Source organism: Chenopodium quinoa, unplaced genomic scaffold (assembly GCF_001683475.1).
Source record: "Chenopodium quinoa cultivar QQ74 unplaced genomic scaffold, ASM168347v1, whole genome shotgun sequence".
Lineage (NCBI taxonomy): Eukaryota > Viridiplantae > Streptophyta > Magnoliopsida > Caryophyllales > Amaranthaceae > Chenopodium > Chenopodium quinoa.
In genome coordinates this window covers 3,079,030-3,100,900 of record NW_018743691.1, presented here as the reverse complement: position 1 = coordinate 3,100,900, position 21,871 = coordinate 3,079,030, and the positions used below count along the sequence as shown (strand labels likewise).

General features: G+C 33.7%; 1 protein-coding gene and 1 long non-coding RNA gene across 2 annotated transcripts; both read right to left on the bottom strand.

Moving 5' to 3' along the window:
* Nucleotides 1-406: 406 nt before the first annotated feature.
* LOC110683680 lies at nt 407-1,759 on the bottom strand. The gene is made up of 2 exons (XR_002503654.1): nt 1,237-1,759; nt 407-961 (listed from the first exon to the last, which is right to left on the bottom strand). It is a non-coding gene; the product is annotated as an uncharacterized LOC110683680 (long non-coding RNA).
* Nucleotides 1,760-9,761: 8,002 nt separating this feature from the next.
* Nucleotides 9,762-12,245, bottom strand: LOC110683884. Its single transcript, XM_021860291.1, has 7 exons — nt 12,157-12,245; nt 11,201-11,286; nt 10,955-11,067; nt 10,683-10,732; nt 10,498-10,590; nt 10,320-10,399; nt 9,762-9,892 (listed from the first exon to the last, which is right to left on the bottom strand). The coding sequence occupies exons 1-7, from the start codon at nt 12,243-12,245 to the stop codon at nt 9,762-9,764; spliced, it is 642 nt and encodes a 213-aa protein (XP_021715983.1).
* Nucleotides 12,246-21,871: the final 9,626 nt, after the last annotated feature.

Here is a 21,871-nt window from a genome sequence, read left to right as displayed (position 1 = left end):
TGATAGTTGCTGATGTTTTTTTTTCCTGTTTACATAGACTGCAGTTGGTGCTGGACCATGGAGTATAACTAACAGATCCTTCCCTCAAGAACAACATCAACAACATCAAGCTCAAGGTTCTCAGACAATTGGGTGCAGCCAACAGTCTCAAGTTTCTACTGCAACAACAACAACTCTTCCAAAAAAGCAAGCAAAGGGAAAGAAAAAAGTTGTCTAAATCCTCCAAATTTAGTGACAGTTGTGTGTAATGGATTTTTAGCTTTTAAGCTTTTGTGTTCATGGATTTTTAGGTTGGTTAATGGATTTTTTAAGTACTTGTCTGTAATGACTAAGTCTTTGGATTCACAAGTTGGTTTTTGTAAGACATACCTTAACATTGCAATGCTTATGAAATTCTGTTTCATGTCTCATAAAAGTCAGAACTGCATTTCCTTCATATTTGAAATTCTTACAACTTCAAACTGCCAAATACTTTGAGCACAATTACATACTACCAAATACTACCCTACATAACTCACTTATTTAAGCAAAACTAACATTCCTATCATCATCACAACACAACATGTGGCAATAATCACAACAAACCCAACACTAACATTGATCTGCTTTCCTTCCCTACTGAATTTTTTCCTGTCTGCACTCAGTGCTTTACACTTCACTTTCAGATTGTCATTCTTAGTTAACAAGCATATTCTTTGTCCACTTAAGTCTTCTACTTCCCCTTTGAGTGTGCTGATCTCACCTTTCATAAGTTTCTTGTCCAACAGTAATTGGTTGATCACCTCCTTCAGTCAGTCCCATCTTCTACATCAAGCCACTCAAAACACTTACAACCCCTTGTTTCTGTTTTGGGGTCAAAAAACTTGCAACCCCTTGTCCATGAGGTGAGCCTAGCCATGGGAATGTCACAATCACATTTCTTGATTTTGGAGGGTGAACACATAATTGAAGTCATAATTCCCTGCAATTTGACCCAATTAATGAATGATTACAACAAATAGTGCTATAATAACATCACCACAGTCTCACTTTAATGATTACCCCACCTTACATAAAACCCCCAATTCCAGTTTAGCTAAAGAACCCTAAATTTTGTTCATAGATTTAACTACAAAATACTCCAAATTAAATACCATAATAGCCAACACATAATCATTAATTAGTAAATACGCTACTAATTATTAAGTCAATTGAACATATAGTTGCAAAATTGTTCCAACTGAACAAAAAATTTACCTGTTTTCCGCAAGAAATTCCTTCGCAAATCAACCCACAAAATCCGATTAACACACTCGATGTATTCACGGTAGATTGCTAGAATGAAATTGTGTTCATCTTTGATTAATTTCCTTTTTTTTTGTAAGGCAAAGATTCTGAACCAGGGATGAGCAAAGAGGAAGAATCGAGTTTAAATGGAGGTGAATAGTCACGTAGCCGTTGTAGTGGACCCCACAAACGGCTACAGTGACAGAATTAGTTAGGTGGTAGTTAATTTTAACAAACTCTATTTTGTCTGGTAGCAAAGTAAATTTTTTTTTTAAAAATTGGTAGTGAATCTGAAGAGTGCCGTTTTTAGTGGTAGTAAATGTCAAAATTTCCTATTTATAATAAGACTTGATCCGACTTTATTGAACTCAATCGATACATTCAAATTATTGACACCTCTAATTGTAGGATCTTTTACCAAAATGGCTAATTTGACAAAAATATTTATCAAAACGGCTAATTATGAATTTTAATTCCAAAACTAGCTATTCCCTTTTTTTTTTTTTTTTTTTTTTTTTTTTTTTTTCTTTTCTTTTCTTTCGAACCAATTTTGTTCAAGGTCGTTCACTTTATTGATTTTTTTTTGTTTTGGCTTTATTATAATTTTGTTTCTAGGATTTTTTTTTAAGTTGAAAATTTTCACGATATACAAAGTACAAATATACTAATTTTTTTGTCTAGATCGTATCATTTAAATTTGGAATTTCAAATAGTATTGTTCTATCAACACTACCGCAAATTTATACAATGATGAGGTTTTAAAGGTATTGTTCATTTTTTTCATGCCTATTAATTGTATACTTTTGCATAATGTCAGCTAATTTAAATATTTTTTAGTTTAAAGTGTAAAATAATAAAATTTACACATATTTATGTGATATATAATGGTAAACAATGAATATGTTCTTGGTTGTTTTTTATTTATTTATTGGAAAATGCTATTCATAACCCTTAGGGTTACATATAAACATTAAATTTACTCTTGAAAATCGTAAAAAATTAATAAACCATGAAAATATAAACAGTAATTACATTGATTTACGTGTGTTTTTGTCATAAATTCCTAATTTTATACAATTTTCAAGAGTATATTTAATGCTTATATATAGCCCTTAGGGCTACATATTGCATTACAAAAGAAAAACACACACGGAAAATTAAAACAAAAAAAAAAAAAAAAACAGGAAACAAAAACACACCATGTGAAAAACAAGCTAATTACCCTCTCATCATTGGATATCTTAAACTATGGCATTAGAATTTCCCCCAAATAAAAAAAAAATTTAAAAAAATCTTTAAAAAAACCCATAAAACGAACCAAACTAGTTCAAAGGAAAATAAGAAATGAATAATTTATTTCCAAGTTAATAAATTAGCTAATTGGAATTAATATTGATAAGTAGCCGTTTTGGTAAATAGTTTTATAAAAGTAGTCATTTTGGTAAAAGATCCTAATAATATTATAAATTTTTATACAATAATATTATAAATTCATACTTTTTATGACGGAATAATCTTGTAAACTGAAATTGCAACAAGAATGACCACTATTTAATGGAATTTTGCTATCTACCTCAATATATTTATTTTGTAGTACCAATTAAATTGTAAAATTAGATGATGATGAATTTTATTATTTTCAGTAAAAAATCTGTTAATATGGATCAGGTTTAGGTCGGCCTTTTGAGGTTAAACCTAAATTAAGCAGACATAAAATTCAAACAATTCGAAACTATAGTTCATGCTAGACCCAAATAAGTTTTGGCCAATACCCAAAGTAATCGTCTCTTTTTTTTTTTTTTTTTTTTTTTTTATATATATATATATTTTATTAATGAGAAAAAATTAATTGTCTCTATAATAAAACTATCAATTCCAAAAAATTCATTCCGTCTTATGTTAGTGACTCGTCAAACAAAAATAAAAACAGGCAAATGGGGCAAGTAATAAAATTTTTAAATGAAAAATTTACCCTTTGAAATCACAATTTACCCTTTTTCAAATTGCAATCACACTAAATTTGTTTCTCACGTGATATTTTCGTAAATAAATAAACAACTTTATTCAATTGTGTAGCCCACAGTAATGAAAAACTTATTGATTTATTTACGAATATGTGCCAAGAGAAATAAATTTCGTTTTTCAACATGAGAAATAGGAAATTTCCCATTACAGAGTAGTATAAAAAAGATAAATAAAATACTCCGTACAATTTTGCCTCTCTCCTTCACAAAAAATAAATAAATAAATAAATTAATTAAAAGAAATAAAAATGGAAGGGCTAAGGTAATGAAGGAAGATAATACCAGGTGTGAGTCCAGGTGAGGTTTGTTTTCGGAGGCCGTGCAATAAGTGTTGGAGCGCATTGAAGAAGAAGATAAACAAACACCAACATCAAACCTCGGGCGGAAGCAGTAATACGGTGGTAGTTTTATAGGAGGATTAAGGTTGTTGTGATGATGATGTGACAAAAAAGTGGTGGAATTTGAAGAATTAAGGCGTGAAGTAGAGCAAGTGCTAGTCATTCGAGTCGACGCCATGAGAGTGAGTGTGCGCCTAAGAGTGGAGAAACGAGGAGATAGAAAATTCGGCATTGTTTTCTCTTTTCAAAATGATTTCAAGGATGAAGATTGAAGATGAGTTGCTGTTGTATTACCATTTACAAAGCTTGTAGTAGGAGAAGGAGTATTGTACTGTATGTGTGACAAGGTTGGAGTACTGGTTAGTTGGCTTTTCATCATTTTGGAATGCTAAACGAGATTTTACGCTTTCTTACTTTCCCATTTTATGTTTCTACTAGTCTACTAGACTAGAAAGAAGATTTATGCTTTTAATCTTACAAAAAGTGAAATTTTTAACGGTAGTCCTTTACTTTTGCTTATTCTCAATGGAAGCCAATTTTTTTTTTCGGATGCTCAATGGTAGCCCTAAACTTTCAATTTTTTAATTACAATGGTAACCTTAATGTTGATTTTCCGTTAAATCACTTACTCCGTCTCTGTCTACTGAGTAATAAACAAATTAACTATTCCAATATTTAAAGTAAAAAGGAAAAAAATAAAAAAAAAAAACAGAAAAACAACTCCAAAAAAAACTTCATACTCTATCTCTCCTCTTTCTTCAACCTCCAAAATCAAAAGAATTGTCTCTCCACCTTCATCACCATTATTTGATAAATGTGTCAATGTCCATCAACCTCAAAACTCTTAATTGTGTAATTCTCTAAAGTGCTCTTCTTTTCTCCCCCTTTTCTTTCAATCAATTTCTAGGGTTCTTCATTTTCGTGGATGAGGTTTTCAATATATGGATGGTGATTTTCCTGGGTTGGGGGTGTCTTAGGAGGGGTTAAGATGGGTAGGGGTGTTCGTGATTGAGGTTTTGGTAGGTGTAGGTGGTAATTGTGTGAGTTGTGGGTTTCTTGGGTTGGGTTTTGGTGGGCAGCAGTTTCCATGGGGGTGTTTTCATGATTGAAGTACGGTTTTGGTGGGTGGCTGATTTCGTGGTGAGTTTTGGGGTTGGAGGCCAATTTTGCGAGACTGGGGGAGGTTGTTGCGGTTGAGTGAAGGGGGATGGAGATGTGGTGGTTGTTGGATCAGATAAGGCAGCAAGAGTGTCTTGGGAAGGGCCGGAAGTAGCCCCAAGAACGCTGCCCACAGAGTTAGCTCGAGGCCGTGGCTTGGTGGAGTCCACGGCAGCAGCCCCCTGTGACGAAACAGAGGCAGCAGCAGAGTGAGAAGCAGAGGCAGGTCTGCTGCCATGTGAAGCAGGGGTAGCAGCGCCCTTTTTGGCGTATTTTTCAAGCCACCAATCCGGGAAGCCGTGGAGAAGAAAGCAACCAGAAGCCTCATGACCCGTGCGCTTGCAGTGAGTACAAAATAGCTTGGATTTGTCAGTGCGTGGAGAAGGTTGGAAGGAGCGACGACCATCTCCTTGAAGTGCAAAAACATGTTTGTCGGCTTTGTCCATTGTCCCCTTCCCTTGAGCAATCCCACGAGAACGTTCCTCCTGAAGGAACGCTTGATAAGCACGGTCTAAGGTCGTCGGGGGCTGTTGAGAAAGAAGGTTTGTACGCACAAGGGCATACTTATCATCATCAATACCGATCAAGAATTGTTGTAATTTTTCTTCCTCCCTGTCCAATTCATATTTCATGGCAACGTTACATGTACACTTGCCACATTCACATCCATGAGGGGGCTTGAGACGCAATAAATCATCAAAATAACCCATCAATGTTGTATAATAATCCTCAACCGACATAGTCTTCGATTGTTTGCAAGTAGTAATGGCAGCCCGCAATTGTTGGAGACGAGGACCACTAGCCTCGCAATACCTCTTCTCCAAATAAACCCACAACATGCGTGCCTCCTCAAAGTAAGGAATAGAAGCAGCAATTTTTGGGTCGATAGTACGCAGAATCCAAGAGATGAGCATAGAATTAACAGTGTCCCAATCAAGTAACTTAGTTGAATCAGAAGGTTTAGCAATACTACCGTCAATGAACCCATACTTGCGCCTTGATTTCAGAGACAAGGAGATAGCACGAGACCAAGCAAGGAAGTTTTCACCCTTGAGAACGACATTAGTAATCTGATTCCCCGGCTGATCACCGGCGCCGAGGTAATAGGGAGAAGTAGGATCAACTTTGGTGTCATCCGTCATTGTTGATTAGAAAAAAAAAACAGAGAAAAAAATATAGAGAAGATTATGGAAGAAAGAAGAACAGAATTCGAGAAATTAGAGAAGATGCAGTGAAGAAATCTAGAAATTTAGAATGTAGAAGTTAGAATTTTAGGGTTTAGCGTTGTTTCAGCTCCGATACCATGTCAATAATAGAGAGATTAGGAAGAATAGTATATCTTGTTGTTTGTATTAGCATATGCACAAGTATATATACAACCTAGAAAGATTAGGGCTCGTAAACTATCATCGGCCCAATAGCTACATAACATATGGCCTAATAGATGTGGTGGTTGTTGGAAGGGGGGACAGGGATGTGGTGGTTGTTGTAGTGGGGAGGGTGTTACGTTGCGGGTGGAGGGTTTTGGGGTTGGAGGTGACTGACATGGAAGATGAATGAATGGAAGCAGGGAGAATGAATGACAACAATTTAAGTTAATAGATATTTAACGATTTAGACTTAATAAGGTTACAGTTGCAACTTTGTAAAAGCTGGAGGCTACCATTGAGAATCCGAAAAAAATTTGGCTACCATCGGGAATAAGCAAAGGTAGGAGGCTACCATTGAGAATTTTCCTAAAAAAATTAAAATTAAATCCTACTTTCTCTTTTAATTAGTGTCTCAGTTTGTGTGTCTGAAAATTATCTCGGTTTAAATAATGTTGTAAGATTGTTTGGTTAATATTTTTGGAAATTGGGAGTTAGGGCCTGTTCACTTTCGATTATTTTCAGTTAAGTTCACTTCTAATAAGTTCAGCTCAATTCAATTCAGTTCTTAATTTCCTTCTCTCATAAATATTCAGTTGAGTTCAATTTTACTCCAATAAGTTAAGTTAAGTTCAATTCAGTTCAGCTCAGTTCAGTCAATCAAAACAAACCCTTATTTTAACCTCGAGGGTCCAATTTGAGATCAAAATTAGAAAAAAAAAAATTTACCAAAAATATTTCGAGTTGGTATGCCAAGAAACGCATCAATTGTGTCCCTGAAAATAATGTTCAATTAAAGTTTTGTGAGGTCTTTTATCCCTTAAGGATCAAATCTGATACTAATATAGCAAAAACACTTATGAAATATCTCAATTTACGTGTCTCTATTGTCGAGCAAAGTAAATTGGTCAGATAAGGATTTTGGAGACATTAGATTTATCCTTAACTAGTGTGTACCCCGGGCGATGCTCCGGATTGCTAGTTTGTGTACTTCTTGCTTTAATTTAGCAATTATGTTCGACTATTTGTATAGTAAGTGTATGAGTGGTTCGGGCGTTGCCTCGGATGTCACTTTTTTTTCGTGAAAAATAACTAAATTATATTACCTTTATTTTACTTAATAAATAAAAGGAATATATAATATTATGTGCAACTTGAAACATTAATAATAGTTGGTTGACATGGTGAATGTATTACTTATATGTATTGGAGGTTATGAGTTCAAATCTTGTTCAAAGCATATTTTATTTTGTTAAATGAAGTGGCTAGCTTACGTGGCACATATACTTTGGATGGTGATGTGGCATTGTGACGTAGCACACATGCTTTGAAGAGTGCCACGTGGCACCGTTCCTTTAAAAGGAATGCCTTTTAATATATTGTATAATTGTAAAAATTGAGGTTCCAATTTTGAAAAAATAGTCATGATCAATAATGTCTTGCTTTGCATAGCCAAATATTGCCTCCATTTAATGCATTTGGAGAAAATTGCTTAATTAAGGTTTTAGCCATTTTGATCAAAGCTGACAAAAAATTTACTACCTCTGTTACAGGTTATGTGCAACGATTAGACATTTTATGTTAAATCGATGCATATAACCTGTAACGGAGGTAGTACTTAAATTGCCTCAATTAGTGTGTCATAGGCTAACTAATGGTTATATAGGGTTGATTAAGGTTAATAGATTTGTTAAGTCAGAATTAGTAGTAAAATAAAACTAGATTAAAGAGCAATCATAAATTGAAGTTATTGACTAAGTCTAGTGACCCCACATGGGTGGTCAACACCGAAAAATTAGGTCAACGATGGAGGTCCGGCCGAAAGTATTCATTTACAATACTTTAATTTTATTAGGTATGTAGTTTCTTATAATTTTTTTTATTAGACAGTTTCTCATAAATTTTGGGTTTTTCATGGGTAATTTCTAAAAACAAAATTCATCAAATAACTTTTTTGTTAATTTTGAATGAAGATAAAAGAGAAAAAAAATTAACGATCACGAAACTATAACTTCAGTTTTGTCACCGAACTTTTCAAATTTTAGGTTCTTTTTGTCAAATATTTGCCTTAACTCCAATTAGTATTATAGACTCCTGGATCACGGTACTCCACTACTCCATATCCAATATACTTGAGTTATTTTGCATAAGTCTTATGTTCTTGTGTTATTTTACTAAAATAATATGTTATTCACTTATTTACTTTAACATCATGTATAAAAAAGAATGCATTTATTAAAATAATATGTACTTATTTAAAAATAACATATATAAAAATTGAAATAATAAGATGTTCACATCAAAATAACATGAATTTTATAAATTTGGAGTACATCGAAAGGATCAATGTTGAAAAAAACAAAACAACATGCAAATATAAAATAACATATACTTATTGCTCTTGAAACTGTTGAAGGGGTTTTCTTCCTTTCTTTTTATTTTTATTTTACTGAAAATCGGGGTGGTTTTAGGGGATCTGGGTCGGTTTTTGCTGGGAGGGGTGGAAATAGGTGTTTTGCGATAGAAATGGAGGTTTTGACGGTGGGGATGGGGTTCCAGCGGTGGGGATGGGAGGAGCCGAGGGGCTGCCGGAGGTTTGTGGGGTTATGTGGTCGTTGAGGAAAAATTAAGTTTTTTTTTTTCTTTTGACCAAATTTATTTTTTAGTTTTTTTTTAAAATTTTTTTTTTACCAATTATTTAATGCCATGTGTCAAATAAAAAAAGTTTACCCAATGTACAGGTTACCGGTCATAAGGGACCAATAGATGAAGATCCCCTATAAAGGTGGGATTATTAAATAATAATCCAAAGGTGGGGATTATTAATAGCGGACCAGCTAGAGGTGAGATTATTAGAATCAATTTTTCCTTACCTAAATTATAACCATAATAAATAGGTTATTTGAAACAAAATTGATCCAATCTTAGAAATTTAGAATGAATATGATCCAACCACAAAATCATTGCCTATACATGTTGAAAAGGAATTAATAACATGTTCCAAGACTAGAGGCCTATTATAGGCAACATTGAGGGATTTGCGTTTATAGACGACTTTAAATTCCAGCAATTCATATAAAAATTCAATATAAATACAGAGTACATTTAAATCTGAAATGTAATTTTGCAAATGACAAGATTGCCATGTATGAATTCCAGATGTATCTGATAAACTCAATACAACTCTCAAAGATCGGAGAAAACTCACTATTAAAACATAAGATAACGCAGGTAGGTGAGCCCCCACAAGCAATACGATACGATATAGCTTATATAGTCCATGTTCAATTCAACCAGATTTCAGAAACTGCATCCTTGTACAGTGGTACAACATTTCACTTAGACTACTGAAAAAATAAAAACAAAAAAAATCTTTAGAAAAAAGTTTTTGAAAACAAAATAAATTAGATAGTTCTTGATCAGTAGTGCATATAGTCTCAAAAACTACTCATATTAGGTTATGGCCTGGAACAAACACTGTGTTCGTATACTCGAATGATAAATGATCTATGGATCACGTTGAAAGCAGCAACAAATACTAAACAGCATTATATGATGAAATTCAAGTATGAAACTGAGTAGTCAAAACAATTAAACATGAAAATAGATCAGAGAGGAGAAAGCAAATAAGATATATATACCATATAGTAACTCATAAGAACGGTGTTGTAGAGACAATATATCGCGATTGGTGTCAGCAAATTGCGAGTTTGGAGATAAGAGGATCCAACAATAAAACCTGCAAATTTTAAGTCCCTTGTGAATTTAGATAGACACAAATAAAACAGTCTAACTAAAGAACTAGAACTTCACACAAAGCTGTATAGAATCATCAAATCAATGTGTAAAGCAACAAGAAATAAACACTAATGAGCACATATGAATATCATTTTAGAGCCAAGACGACCAAAACATGAACAAGATGCTTCCCAAAATATAGTTTAATATAAATAACTCTGTGGATTTGCCTTGGAGACTTCTCACATGTACTGTGTTTTGTTCAAAGATGGTTCCCAACATAAGGTAAATATAGATCAAGGCCTTTTTAACATATTGAAAATGAGATATAATTAGTAATATATACTGAATCAGTTCATAAAAATGCAGAATCTATGCATTACAGTACAAAATGCTTATTGTTGACAGGCAACAGGTAGAATAAATACCGATAATATACTGATTTGGATTTCCTTGGACAATAGCAGATACAGCTGAACTAATCCCCACAGCAACCGGTGTGGGAACCCTGCCGATCAAGAATGAAAACAAAAATGTTAAGGACAAGTATGTAACAACACAAAAATGTAGCAGTGCAGGCAAACTTGATACACTTAGACTAATTACCATTTGGTCAATGATGCCAAGAAAAAACCACATAGCAAGACTTCTTCTACAACCGGACCAATAATACCCTGGCAGACAAACGCGCAGAGAGCACTGCAAATAAATACATATAATCAACACACCATCCACATACAAGCTATACAGTTAATGGCTAAATGAAGAGCTATTATTCCTTGTAAAGATACCTGAAGTTCGTGCTTTTTAGTAACTCATACCACCACTGTTTGCTTATAGTCTGAAATTAAAATATCAAAACTGGTGATCAATTAAGAATATTTCTGATAAGGATAGATGCAAATCATTTGACATGATCAGTTGTGACTAGAAAGAGCAATACTCGTAGATCTAATACTAGACATCTTCTTATTGTTGTCGATGATAAAATAATTGTATAAGTAGTTCAGAGCATAATCAACAACTAGTGACTACAAGTAGTTCAAGACTATCAAGTCCTAACCTCTTCATTTGGCATTGAGGCGTAACCAAATTGACACCAAACATAAATGTAGTCCAAAGCAATAACAGTCCACAAAATCCATCCTTTGCTTAGATTGAATGGATCTTTTAGTTCTGAGATTATAAATTCATACGAATTCTTGATCATTAGTGATACATAATAAATCAAACGAATAGCCTTGTTCAAAATGATCGTTGAACATCAAGAGAATAGAAAAGGGGAAGATACATAAAAATATATACATACCCCAGTAGAAAAGGTCCTTGGGAAGTTGCTGCTGATAGTATCTGCTGACAAATAAAATCACTGCAAAGAAAGATGATGCTGATATGCTGCCAGAGATATCAAATTAATGCAACCAAATGTTAGTTAATTTCTTGTAACATAGAGACGTCATTATGATTATTGCAAAATTCGTACATGAATCAAAGCAAATATAAATGTAACTAGAGGTGGATAGATCAAGCTCCTGGCTTGGCTGGTTCAGGATAAATATCAACCCGATTGCTAAATCAAAGGGCATGGCATTTCAAAGTTTAGATAGCGAATATTTAGATAGTCAATACACAGGAAAAAGAAATACTCAGAAGACCAGGAACTAAGAAAATTCATAAACACACCGAGATGAAAATATGAAACCAAACTAGCTAGGTTACAGAGTAAGAGTCAATACAAGCTAAAACCAGTGTGGATGAATTGAACTATTATTTGAGTCTACAAGTAACGCGCACTCATTAACTTAAGTCTTCACATTTAACACCAGTACTAAGCAAAATCAAGTTACAGATTCATTTCCAAAATCATATTCAAACTTTGAGCTAAGACTTCGCGAAAGCATTATACATCAATACCACTAATGAGCACTTAGTATGCATATCTGACTGTTGGATTCATAAAAATGCCAACATTTGACAAAGAACAAGGACAAAACTATGGTAAGCCATACGCTATAAAACGAAAAATTGAGTAAGAGATTCACCTAAGACATCAAGTTGTAATGCTCATGTTATAATGCACCAAGTTGTATTAAAGAAAGATGCATCCCTAATTGTATAAGACATCTAGCAGAATACTTGAATAATAATATTTTTTAGAGCATATTAAATTAAATTGAGAAGATTGAAACTTGAAACATAAACTTATTTGTGCAAGCCATAACCATTTTTTTTACAAGTATAACTTAAGCAAAGGAAGACACATACCTACTAATTCCAAGATTTATGATTCCCTGTGCATTAGGTCCAAATGGTCCAAAGTATTCGCAAGCTCTTGACAGTAAATCAAACGGCATAATAAAACTGGATTTACGAACATAAATACATACAAATTAAGAGCTTATCAAGTAATTGGAATAATAATATACTAAAAAGTGATGTTGAAAACCTTAGCTTAGCCAGGGCCGCAGTCGATAGAGTTATAGTCAATGACCACGGCACATTCCAGCCTTTTTGAATATTCCACTGTAAACCGAAGTAGTAATTATAATTAAGGAAAATGTTATACATAGCCCTAAGGGCTACATATAAGCATTTAATTTACTCTTGAAAATTGTTTAAATTTAGAAAATCACGACAAAAACACAATCTTGTAAAGTTTTACTTTAAATTGATTGGAAAAAAATTGCAAAAAAAAAGACCACTATTTAATGGAATTTTGCTATCTACCTCAAATTTTTTACTTTGTAGTACCAATTAAATTCTAAAATGATATGATGATCATGGAATTTTTATTTCTTTTAGTAAAAAAACTGTTTAAATGGAATTAAATAAAGTCTGCCTTTTTAGGTTAAACCAAAATTAACCAGACAAATAAATTCAAAAAAAAAAATTCAAAAAACCCAAAAAAATCACCTTGAGAAAGAACACGTATATTTTTGTTGGTAATTTATATATAAAACCTATAGACAAATTACCTACATGTAACCAATAAATAGGTTATCTCAAACTAAATTGATCAAACCTAAGAATGAATATGATCCAATCAACCACAAAATCATTGTCTATATCAATTTAAAAAAGAAATATACAAAAAATTAATGGTATATACTATTAGACTTTAAGGAATTTCTGCATTTAAGAGCATTTCCAACAATGAGCAAAAAAATGCTCATGAGCAAAACTTTGGGTGAAATTAAAATAAAAATGACTTACATCAATAAGCAAAAGTAAAAATGTTCATGAGCAAAATGAAAATTGCTCATAGGATGAGAATTTTTTTAAGATAAATAGTAAGTTAGTAACCATGTGGGGTCCACAGTGCAAGTAAAAAAAGAATTAAAAATAATATAGTAGAGAGAAATATAAAAAGGTATTAGTAAAAGTAATAGAGAAGATGTAGTAGAGAGAGAATGGGGAAGAATTTTTTTTTTAATCATTGGTGGGATATAAATATGATCACAAAAATGCTCATGGGTTGGAAGAGAGAGAAAGTGGTTAGAGAGATAGTGAGTAAACCAATTTTTGCTGATTATTAGGAATGCTATACACTACTTTAAATACCAGCAATTTATTTTTAAAAAATCAATAATAGGCTAATAGCCCAAGTAAATACGGAGTACATTAAAATCTGAAATATAATTTGTTACGAATTCCAGATGTATTTGATCAACTCAATACAACACCGACTGACCGAAGATAAACAGGTAAGTAAGCCTCCAAGCGATACGTTACAGCGTATACAGTCCATGTTCAATTCAACCAGATTCCAGAAACTACATTCTTGTACAATAGTGGTGCAATATTTCACTTGGGCTACAGCAAAAACAAACAATCTTTAGTAAGTACAGAATCTATGAAAATAGATGTATATCAGATAGTAGTGCATAACTGCATTTGCTCAAAAACTACTCATATTAGGTTGTGGAACAAACACAATGTTCGTGTACTCGAATTATAAATGATCGAAAGCAACAATAATTACTAAACACCATTATGATGAAATTTAAGTATGAATATGAGTAGTCAAAACGATGACTTATTTAACTTGAAAACAGATCAAAGAGGAGAAAACAAATAAGATATACGAAGTACTATATAGTAACAGTAGTAACTTGTAAGAGCAATGTTGTGGAAACAATGTATCGCGATTGGTGTCAGAAAAAAGAACAAGATAAAGAGGTTCATTCAAGCCTTACGGCATACTCCAAAGTTGGAGTATTTTACAAAATTATTAACCATCACTAGCTGCTGTTTGCAATTGCAAATAGAAGATAAAAGTAGAAAATCTCCTTAAACAGGGGAGTTAACACTTCTATATCGTCTTTGATTTCAAACGACTACTTGTGTGTTCACCCTTTACTAAAAATCAATATGCACTTAGCACAATTTAACACTTCACAACATTTACTATTTATTTGTAATATTAGAAATTCATTTACTTTTATTGTAACATACAAAACATTACATTATGGCCATGCTTGGTAATGGCTTTTTGGTAGCTTTTTGGTTAGCTTTTGGCTTTTTTATAAGGTCAAACAGCCAAAAAATGTGTTTAGTAATTGACTTTTTAGCCAGTGAAAAAGCTGGCTTTTAAGCCAAAATGAAAAAGCTGCTTTGAGTAGCTTTTTTGTTGGCTTTTGGCTTGTTGGCCCACAAATTATCTAATAAACAGCCAACTACCAACAATTAATTTACCAAACACTTTTATCAACAGCCAGCTTTAACAACCATTATAAACAGCCAAACATACCGGCTGGTCAAACAAGCCAAATGAACCAGCCAACCGCCAACAGCCGCTTGCCAAACAAGGCCTATAAGTCATAATTGGAACAAAGATACACCATAGCAATATCAAGAAGAGAAAGGACTAGAATCTAAAATATCAATTGCCATTGTATTAGTGTAAGAAGAAGTTTACACACAGAACTAACCAAATAGACAAGTACAAAGCAAGCTTTTATACACTAATACACATATGTTTTCACAGGAATAAACTAAAATCGGATGAATTGATTTAAGTATAAATTCATAAATAAAATCCACTGATCAGGGCTTAGATTTACAGCAACAGACATATATACTCAACAAAATGAGGCAAATACCTAACAACTTAAGAAAGTTCTAGATTTTGTCCACTTGGGGTTGTATCAGTTCCATGGGATCACATTTGCGATGAATCTCCTAGGCTCAAAGGAGTCCAAGCTAAACTTCCTACACACTTTTTAATACTTGCAGGAGCTCCCTAAACATTTATGTTATTTTATTTACCATTTTGTCATTTATGTTATTTTATTTACCATTTGATAAACAAATTTTGTTTATCAAATTGATTAACTGGGGTTTCCTCTTCAAAAACTACTCATATTAGGTTATGAAACAAACACAGTGTTCGTGTACTCGAATTATAAATGATCTATGGATCACATTGAAAGCAACAATAAATACTAATATGAATATGAGTAGTCAAAAAGATGATTTAACTTGTAAACAGATCAAAGAGAAGAATACAAATAAGATATACGAAGTACCATATAGTAACAGTAGTAACTTGTAAGAGCAATGTTGTGGAGACAATGTATCGCGATTGGTGTCAGCAAATTGTGAGTTTGAACATACGACAATCCCAGAATAACACCTGTAAATTATAATAAGGCACTTGTGAAATTTGGCAGACACAAATAAATCAGTTTTTTGCAAGAAAAAAGTCTGTTAAAGGACTAGAACAAGGCTAGATATAACTTCACACAAATAAAGGGACAATGCTTAAATGAAATAAATTCATATTACAAATATTTAATGTCCATAACAAAAACTACTGCATACAAGAAAGATTTGTAACAATAGATGAAAATGCAGTCTCTTTAGTATATTATTGCGAATATTAGGAAATACTTATTGTTGACAGGCTCAGGTAGAACAAATACCCATAACATAATGACCGATTAAGGCACTAGAATTTGGATCTCTATGGACAATAGCAAATACGAATGAACTAATCACCACAGCAACCTGTGTAGGAACCCTGCCAAATAAGGAAAAAAAAAAACCAAAATATTAGAATAAATAAGTGTGTGAGATTGAATTAATTCTTTAAAGTAATATAAGAAGCCCCTTGGGCTGTGCCTAGGTCGTGTTTTTGTAGAACATTACAGGACAATGATTGGCGCGGTCAAATTGAAAGAAATGTGGTTGAGCACTAAGTGGCATAAGGGCCGGGATAACTATATGCAACACAAGAATGTAGAGACTACAGGCAAACTTGATACACTTTGACTAACCATTTGGTCAATGATGCCAAGAAAAAACCGTGATGCAAGACTTCTTCTGCAACTGGACCAATAATACCCATACACACAAACACGCAGAGAGTGCTGCAAATACATACATTATCAGTACACCATCCAAATACAAGTTGTAGAGTTTATATATTATATATATGGCCAAATGAAGAACTATTTCTTGTAAAGATATGTACCTGAAATTTGTGCATTGAAGTAACACATACCACCAATCTTTGTTCTCTTCCTGAAATCAAATATCAAAACCGGTGATTAGATTAATTGAACATCCATATATCCATATTTACACGGAAATGGCTGTAGTAGTGTGGCTATTCTGCACTTACTAAAGATGAAGAGTTGATAAAAAAAAAAAAACATTATGAAAAAATTGTGATCAAGATGCAAATCATATGAAATGATCAACAGTATTGTATGTATGTCTTTATAAGTATTCAAAATTTGTCCATAATCAACAACTATAGGTAGTTCAAGATCGAGTCCTAACCTTTACATCCGGCAATTTGTAGAAACTACAAAGACACCAAACATAATAGCAGGCCAAAGCAATAATTGTCCACAAAAGCCATCCTTTGCGTAGATTGAATGGTTCCTTTAGTTATGAGATTATTAGTGCATACAAATTCTTTATTAATCATCAAATTTATGTAAACAATTCAAACTAATTCAAAATGATCGTGGAACATAGAAAAGCTAGGGAAGATACACAAATATATACGTACCCCAATAGAAAAGGTCCCTGGGTATTGGCTGATAGGGTCTAGTAGCAAAAAAAATCACTCCAAACAAAACTGATGCTGCTATGCTGGATGCCAGAGATATCAAATTAATGCAATCAAATATTACAAAATCCTTAAATGAAACAACAAAAGATGTAACTAGAGGTGGCTATAGTTCCTGGCTAGTTTGTCGCCGACTGGCCAGGTCAGGCTATGGGCTAGTTGAGCAATCGGACTGTACATGCTAACGTGTTGCCTAAGTGATGCACCAAGTATTACGACTAAAAGAGTAAAATAATTTAACAAACATCCCTACTTCACTACTTGTACCACCTCCGGTCCAAATTACTCGCAACTTTGGGGTATTATTTGTGAGATATAAAATATTCCAAAGTTGCAAGTAATTTGGATTGAGGTATTATAAGATATGTTACACATATCTGAATACTAGAATAATTTTGTAGAGCATAAATTAAATTTATATAGAAGATTAAAACTTGATTATAACTTAAGGTTAGGGAGAGACTTACATACCAACAAGTACCAACTTGTATGAGTCCATTTACATTAGGTCCAGTAACAATGTCAAAGTATTTGCAAACCTTCGTTGCTAATAATATAAACGGCATATGAGAACTGAAATTGAGAAAATAGATACATAATTGATTAATTTATGAATAAACATACTGATTTATTATTATAGCCTTAAAACTTGAATAAAGATATAATGTTAACAACCTAAAATCAGCAATGGCCGCTGTGAATAAAGTTGTAGGTAATGACCACGGCACATTCCAGCCTTTTGAACATTCCCCTGTTAAAAAAAAATGTTTTAGTTCACAATAATTTTGTGAATGAAAGTATAATAAGAAGTTGCAACAAGAATTAAAGGTGTCAGAACTCACAAAGTGACCCAAACGAAAAAAACGAGATTTAGATTTTGACTCCTAGAAATACAGACACAATATTTTAGTATGACTCATTTGTAAAATAAAGACACAATAATTTAGCATGACTCAACTGAAAAATTTATGTAATTTTGCTATAATTAATTAGTAGCTTATATTTTATACATGTTCATGGTTCGACATATATCCAATTCAGTTTCAGATTCGGATTCAAGTTGGCAATAAAGTCGGGGTCTTTTTTTAAAAAAAAAAATGGACAAGGTTAGATTAAGGGCTTGTTTTAATATACTGAAATCAACTGAAATGAAATGAATTGAATATTTTAATTTATAAGAGAAGGAAATTAAGAGCTGAGCTAAACTGAAAATAAACGTATGAGAACAGGCTTTTAAGTCAGCCTTTAATTAAGGCTAAGCCTTAATTAGCCCAAAAATTCATTTTAGCTCTACAATTCATACCATTTACTCGAAAAAAAATGATATCTTTAAACCCAAGATCGAAATCGTCACTAAAATCAAACAATCACTTCCAAAACATCTTTCCATTTCATATTAGTTGACACGTTTCTAAAAACAAAAACAGTTATATGGGGCAAGTAAAACGGTAAATTGAAATCACGTTAATAAACACAGAATGTAACAACAACGTAGACAAAAAATGAAAGGCTTAATCATATAAAGATATACCATTTCTGGGTCTGATTTAGCATCTCCTTTATTTTCGGAGGCAGTACAGTATCTATTGAAGCGCATTGAAGAAGATAAACCAGCACCAACGTCGAACCTCGGTCGGCAGCAATGCGGTAGTATGGTAGGAGGATTAAGGTTGTGATGATGTGATAAAATAGTGTTGGAATTATTGATGGTAAAAGTTGATGAAGGGATTAAGGCGTGAAGTAGCTCCATTCATTCGAGTGGACGCCATAAGTGTGAGTGTGCGTCTAAGAGTGGAGAAACGAGGAGAGAGAAAATTTGGCATTATTGATTTTCAAAGATTGTGATTTACAGTAAGAATGAAGATGAGCTGCTGTTGTAGTGAGTAGTGAAGTTGTGAGTAGTCGTAGTAGGTAAAGGCGTATGTCTCGTGTGACTGTGTGAGTCAGAATAGTGACAAGGCTGGAGTACTGGGTTAGTTGGAATGCTAGGGGAGTTGTAAAGGAGATTTTACCTTTTCTTTCCTTTTTTTTTTTTTGTAATTGATAGGCGTGTCGCGTACCTAACAAAAATAAACCTAACTAGACCACTACTATGTAGACGGGCAAGCAAGGGTCGGATCCCAAGAGACTATGGTTCAACTAATTAAATAGACTCAAGCAATTACTAAGCAAGTAACCAAATCAAATGAATGAGAATCAATAATTAAATAACTAATTAAAACGATTAAATCAAAACAATATGACAAATCAATGCTAAAAACATCCAAGATCAAGCATCACCACGAATACAATTAATGCAATAGTCGTTCTACCCCTAACACATAATTCAATTGATTAATGAGGAAAAGTAATCCATGAATAATACCAATGGTCTCTCTCGAGTTATCAATGGCTTCTCTAATCACAATCAAGCCTACTTCCGTGGAATCATGTAAATTAGAGACCTTAAGCACATTACTCTAACTTCCTAATCATCCATTCAACTACTCCCGTGATGAGCTTCAAACCCTTAATTGATTTATTCAAATCCGTCAAAACCCAACTCTCGTTGCGATAAAAACAAAGGATTAATAACAATACCAATTATCCCTAATCTAGTATTGGCATAAGCATAATCAATTAAGCAAATCAATTACAATTATTATTAGAGAATTTAAATAATTAAATCATGCATTAATCATATTCGGGTTCTGCTAGATCTTGGAATAAAGAACTACTCACACATATTAATGGAAGCAAAAACAATAATCAATGAAGAAAGCATGATTAATAAGCAATTAAAAGTAAAAGAAGAAATAGAGATGAATACCAATTGCTTGAATGAAGAAAGGTACCAATTGTTGATGAATAAAGATTAAAACTTGAAAGTAAAATGTAATCTAGATCTAGAGAGAATATTAGGGTTCTAATGAAGGTTTTAAAGCTAGAAAATAATAACTAAGTATGTTAAGTCGGGGTTTACAAAGGGTATTTATATCCCTTAATTAAGAAAACCCGAAAAAAATAGGAAAACGCGGTCTTCGACACTCCGCCCGGTCGGGCGCAAGAAGCAAATTCGCCCAATGCTTCTTTATCTAGCTTCCTCGCACAATACTTTGTCCGCCCGGTCCGGGCGGATGGAAGTTGAACATCTTCACACTTCCATCTCTTGTGACTTCTCTTCTTTAATTTCCTTCTTCGCCCTGGCTGCCAGGGCAATGTTGCCCTCCAGGGCGGACACGGGTAAAATTCTCCTCCATCTTAATAAGCTTTCGTGGCTATCCAAAACTAGTCCAAATCATCCGGAAATCTTCATATGCCTACAAAATCAATCAAATAGACCAAGCCACACTAGAGAGGAGGATATTAACGAGAAATAGCTCCGTAGAGCTTAGAAATCATACGAACATAGCTATAAAATGAGGGTAAAATATGGTATAGAATGTGTACATCAATAATAGATTTATTCTTAATTTTTATAAAAGATGGTAAATTCCAAGTGATATTGAGATTTTTTTTTTGGACGGGAAGCAAAGCTTTTCATTAATTAAGGCATGAAAGATCGTGAACAACAACATCAGAGATGTACGGAGGAATCTCCTCAATCCATACCCTCATTACATCATAGAATCTACTACTATATATTAGGCATAGTATGGGCGACCCTGTTTCCCCTCCTTCCCACATGAGAATAGCTATAAGAAAAGCAAAGAGAAGCAAGGTGACAAATGACTTTGACAATTAAACCAAAGCATGAGTGATCAAGGATGCCCTTTGACAGATGGTTGAACAATTTGAGGTTATCCATTTCTAGAATAACCTGATTAAGCCTAGCTTCCATAGCAATGTGGAGTGTAGGTGAAGTAGCCATTGCCTCTGGAACATCGACATCGAAATTCCCCTGAACTTGAACACACGTTACAGCCATTATATCCCCAGAATGATCGTCCCTCATAACACCACCAAGCCCAGTGGTATTATCACAAAAGCAGGCAGCATCGCAGTTAACCTAATACACCCCAACAGAAGGCGGATCCCAGACATGGTTGATGGGCACGCTTCTATTGATCTCAGATGGTAGAACCATGTTTGCTTTCTCATATTCCCCAACAATACCAACAACTTTGTTGATAGAATCAACAATAGGGATGTCGATCTTTTCGTTCCTTCGAACATAGCAACATTTCTCTTCAACCACACAGCCCATAGCAGACTCCAAAAGATGTCCCAACATCACAATACCTTTGCTCAAGGAAGCAAAGCTAGTCCCAAATAGACATATTTGTGCATACATCTTTAATTAACATCCAACCGTAGAGGATAGTAAGCCCGGATTACAGCGGTAGCAGGGCAAAGAAAAAGAGCATGCATTTGCATTTTTGACTTTTCACCACACACCAAACAAATGTCATCAGTGCAAATATTTCTTCTCTTGAGGTTCAATCGTACAGGGGTAGCATTATTGCAGCGCACGACACCCAAAATTCTTAATTTTAGGTGGGATTTTAGCATTCTAGAGTTTGCTCCACATGCTACAATTGCTCAGGGATGAAGAAGCATGACAATCATAGTTTTGTGCCTTAAGTTTAGCATGTTAGGCGTTTCTAACTCAGAAATTACCATGCTTCGTATGCAGCCACATCCATGAATCATTACTACGGTAGTGTGCCAGAGGAATTTTGGTAATTGCAGAAATTTCCTAATCACACAAAAAAAAAAATCATCAACGATATGTTCTTGGAATGAATCAGCATCTATCAGATTAGAGACTTTCTTTGGGATGTAATCAGTTACAAACTGTCTTGGCTGAGGGCGAAACAAAGGCAGAGATGGCACCCAAGGATCATCCAAAATGTCAATAGAATGACTCTTTCCCACGATTTTAGCAACTCTCTTAGCAATCATATTCCTTGCTAAGAA

Excerpts from the sequence above, each read along its gene's own strand:
- LOC110683884 (XM_021860291.1), bottom strand. The coding sequence starts at position 12,245 with ATGCCGTTTGATTTACTGTCAAGAGCTTGCGAATACTTTGGACCATTT. Across the intron at positions 10,591-10,682 it reads CTAAAAAGCACGAACTTCAG|TGCTCTCTGCGCGTTTGTCT; the intron begins GTATCTTTACAA and ends ATTTATTTGCAG. Across the intron at positions 9,893-10,319 it reads TCCAAATCAGTATATTATCG|GTTTTATTGTTGGATCCTCT; the intron begins GTATTTATTCTA and ends TAAAATTTGCAG.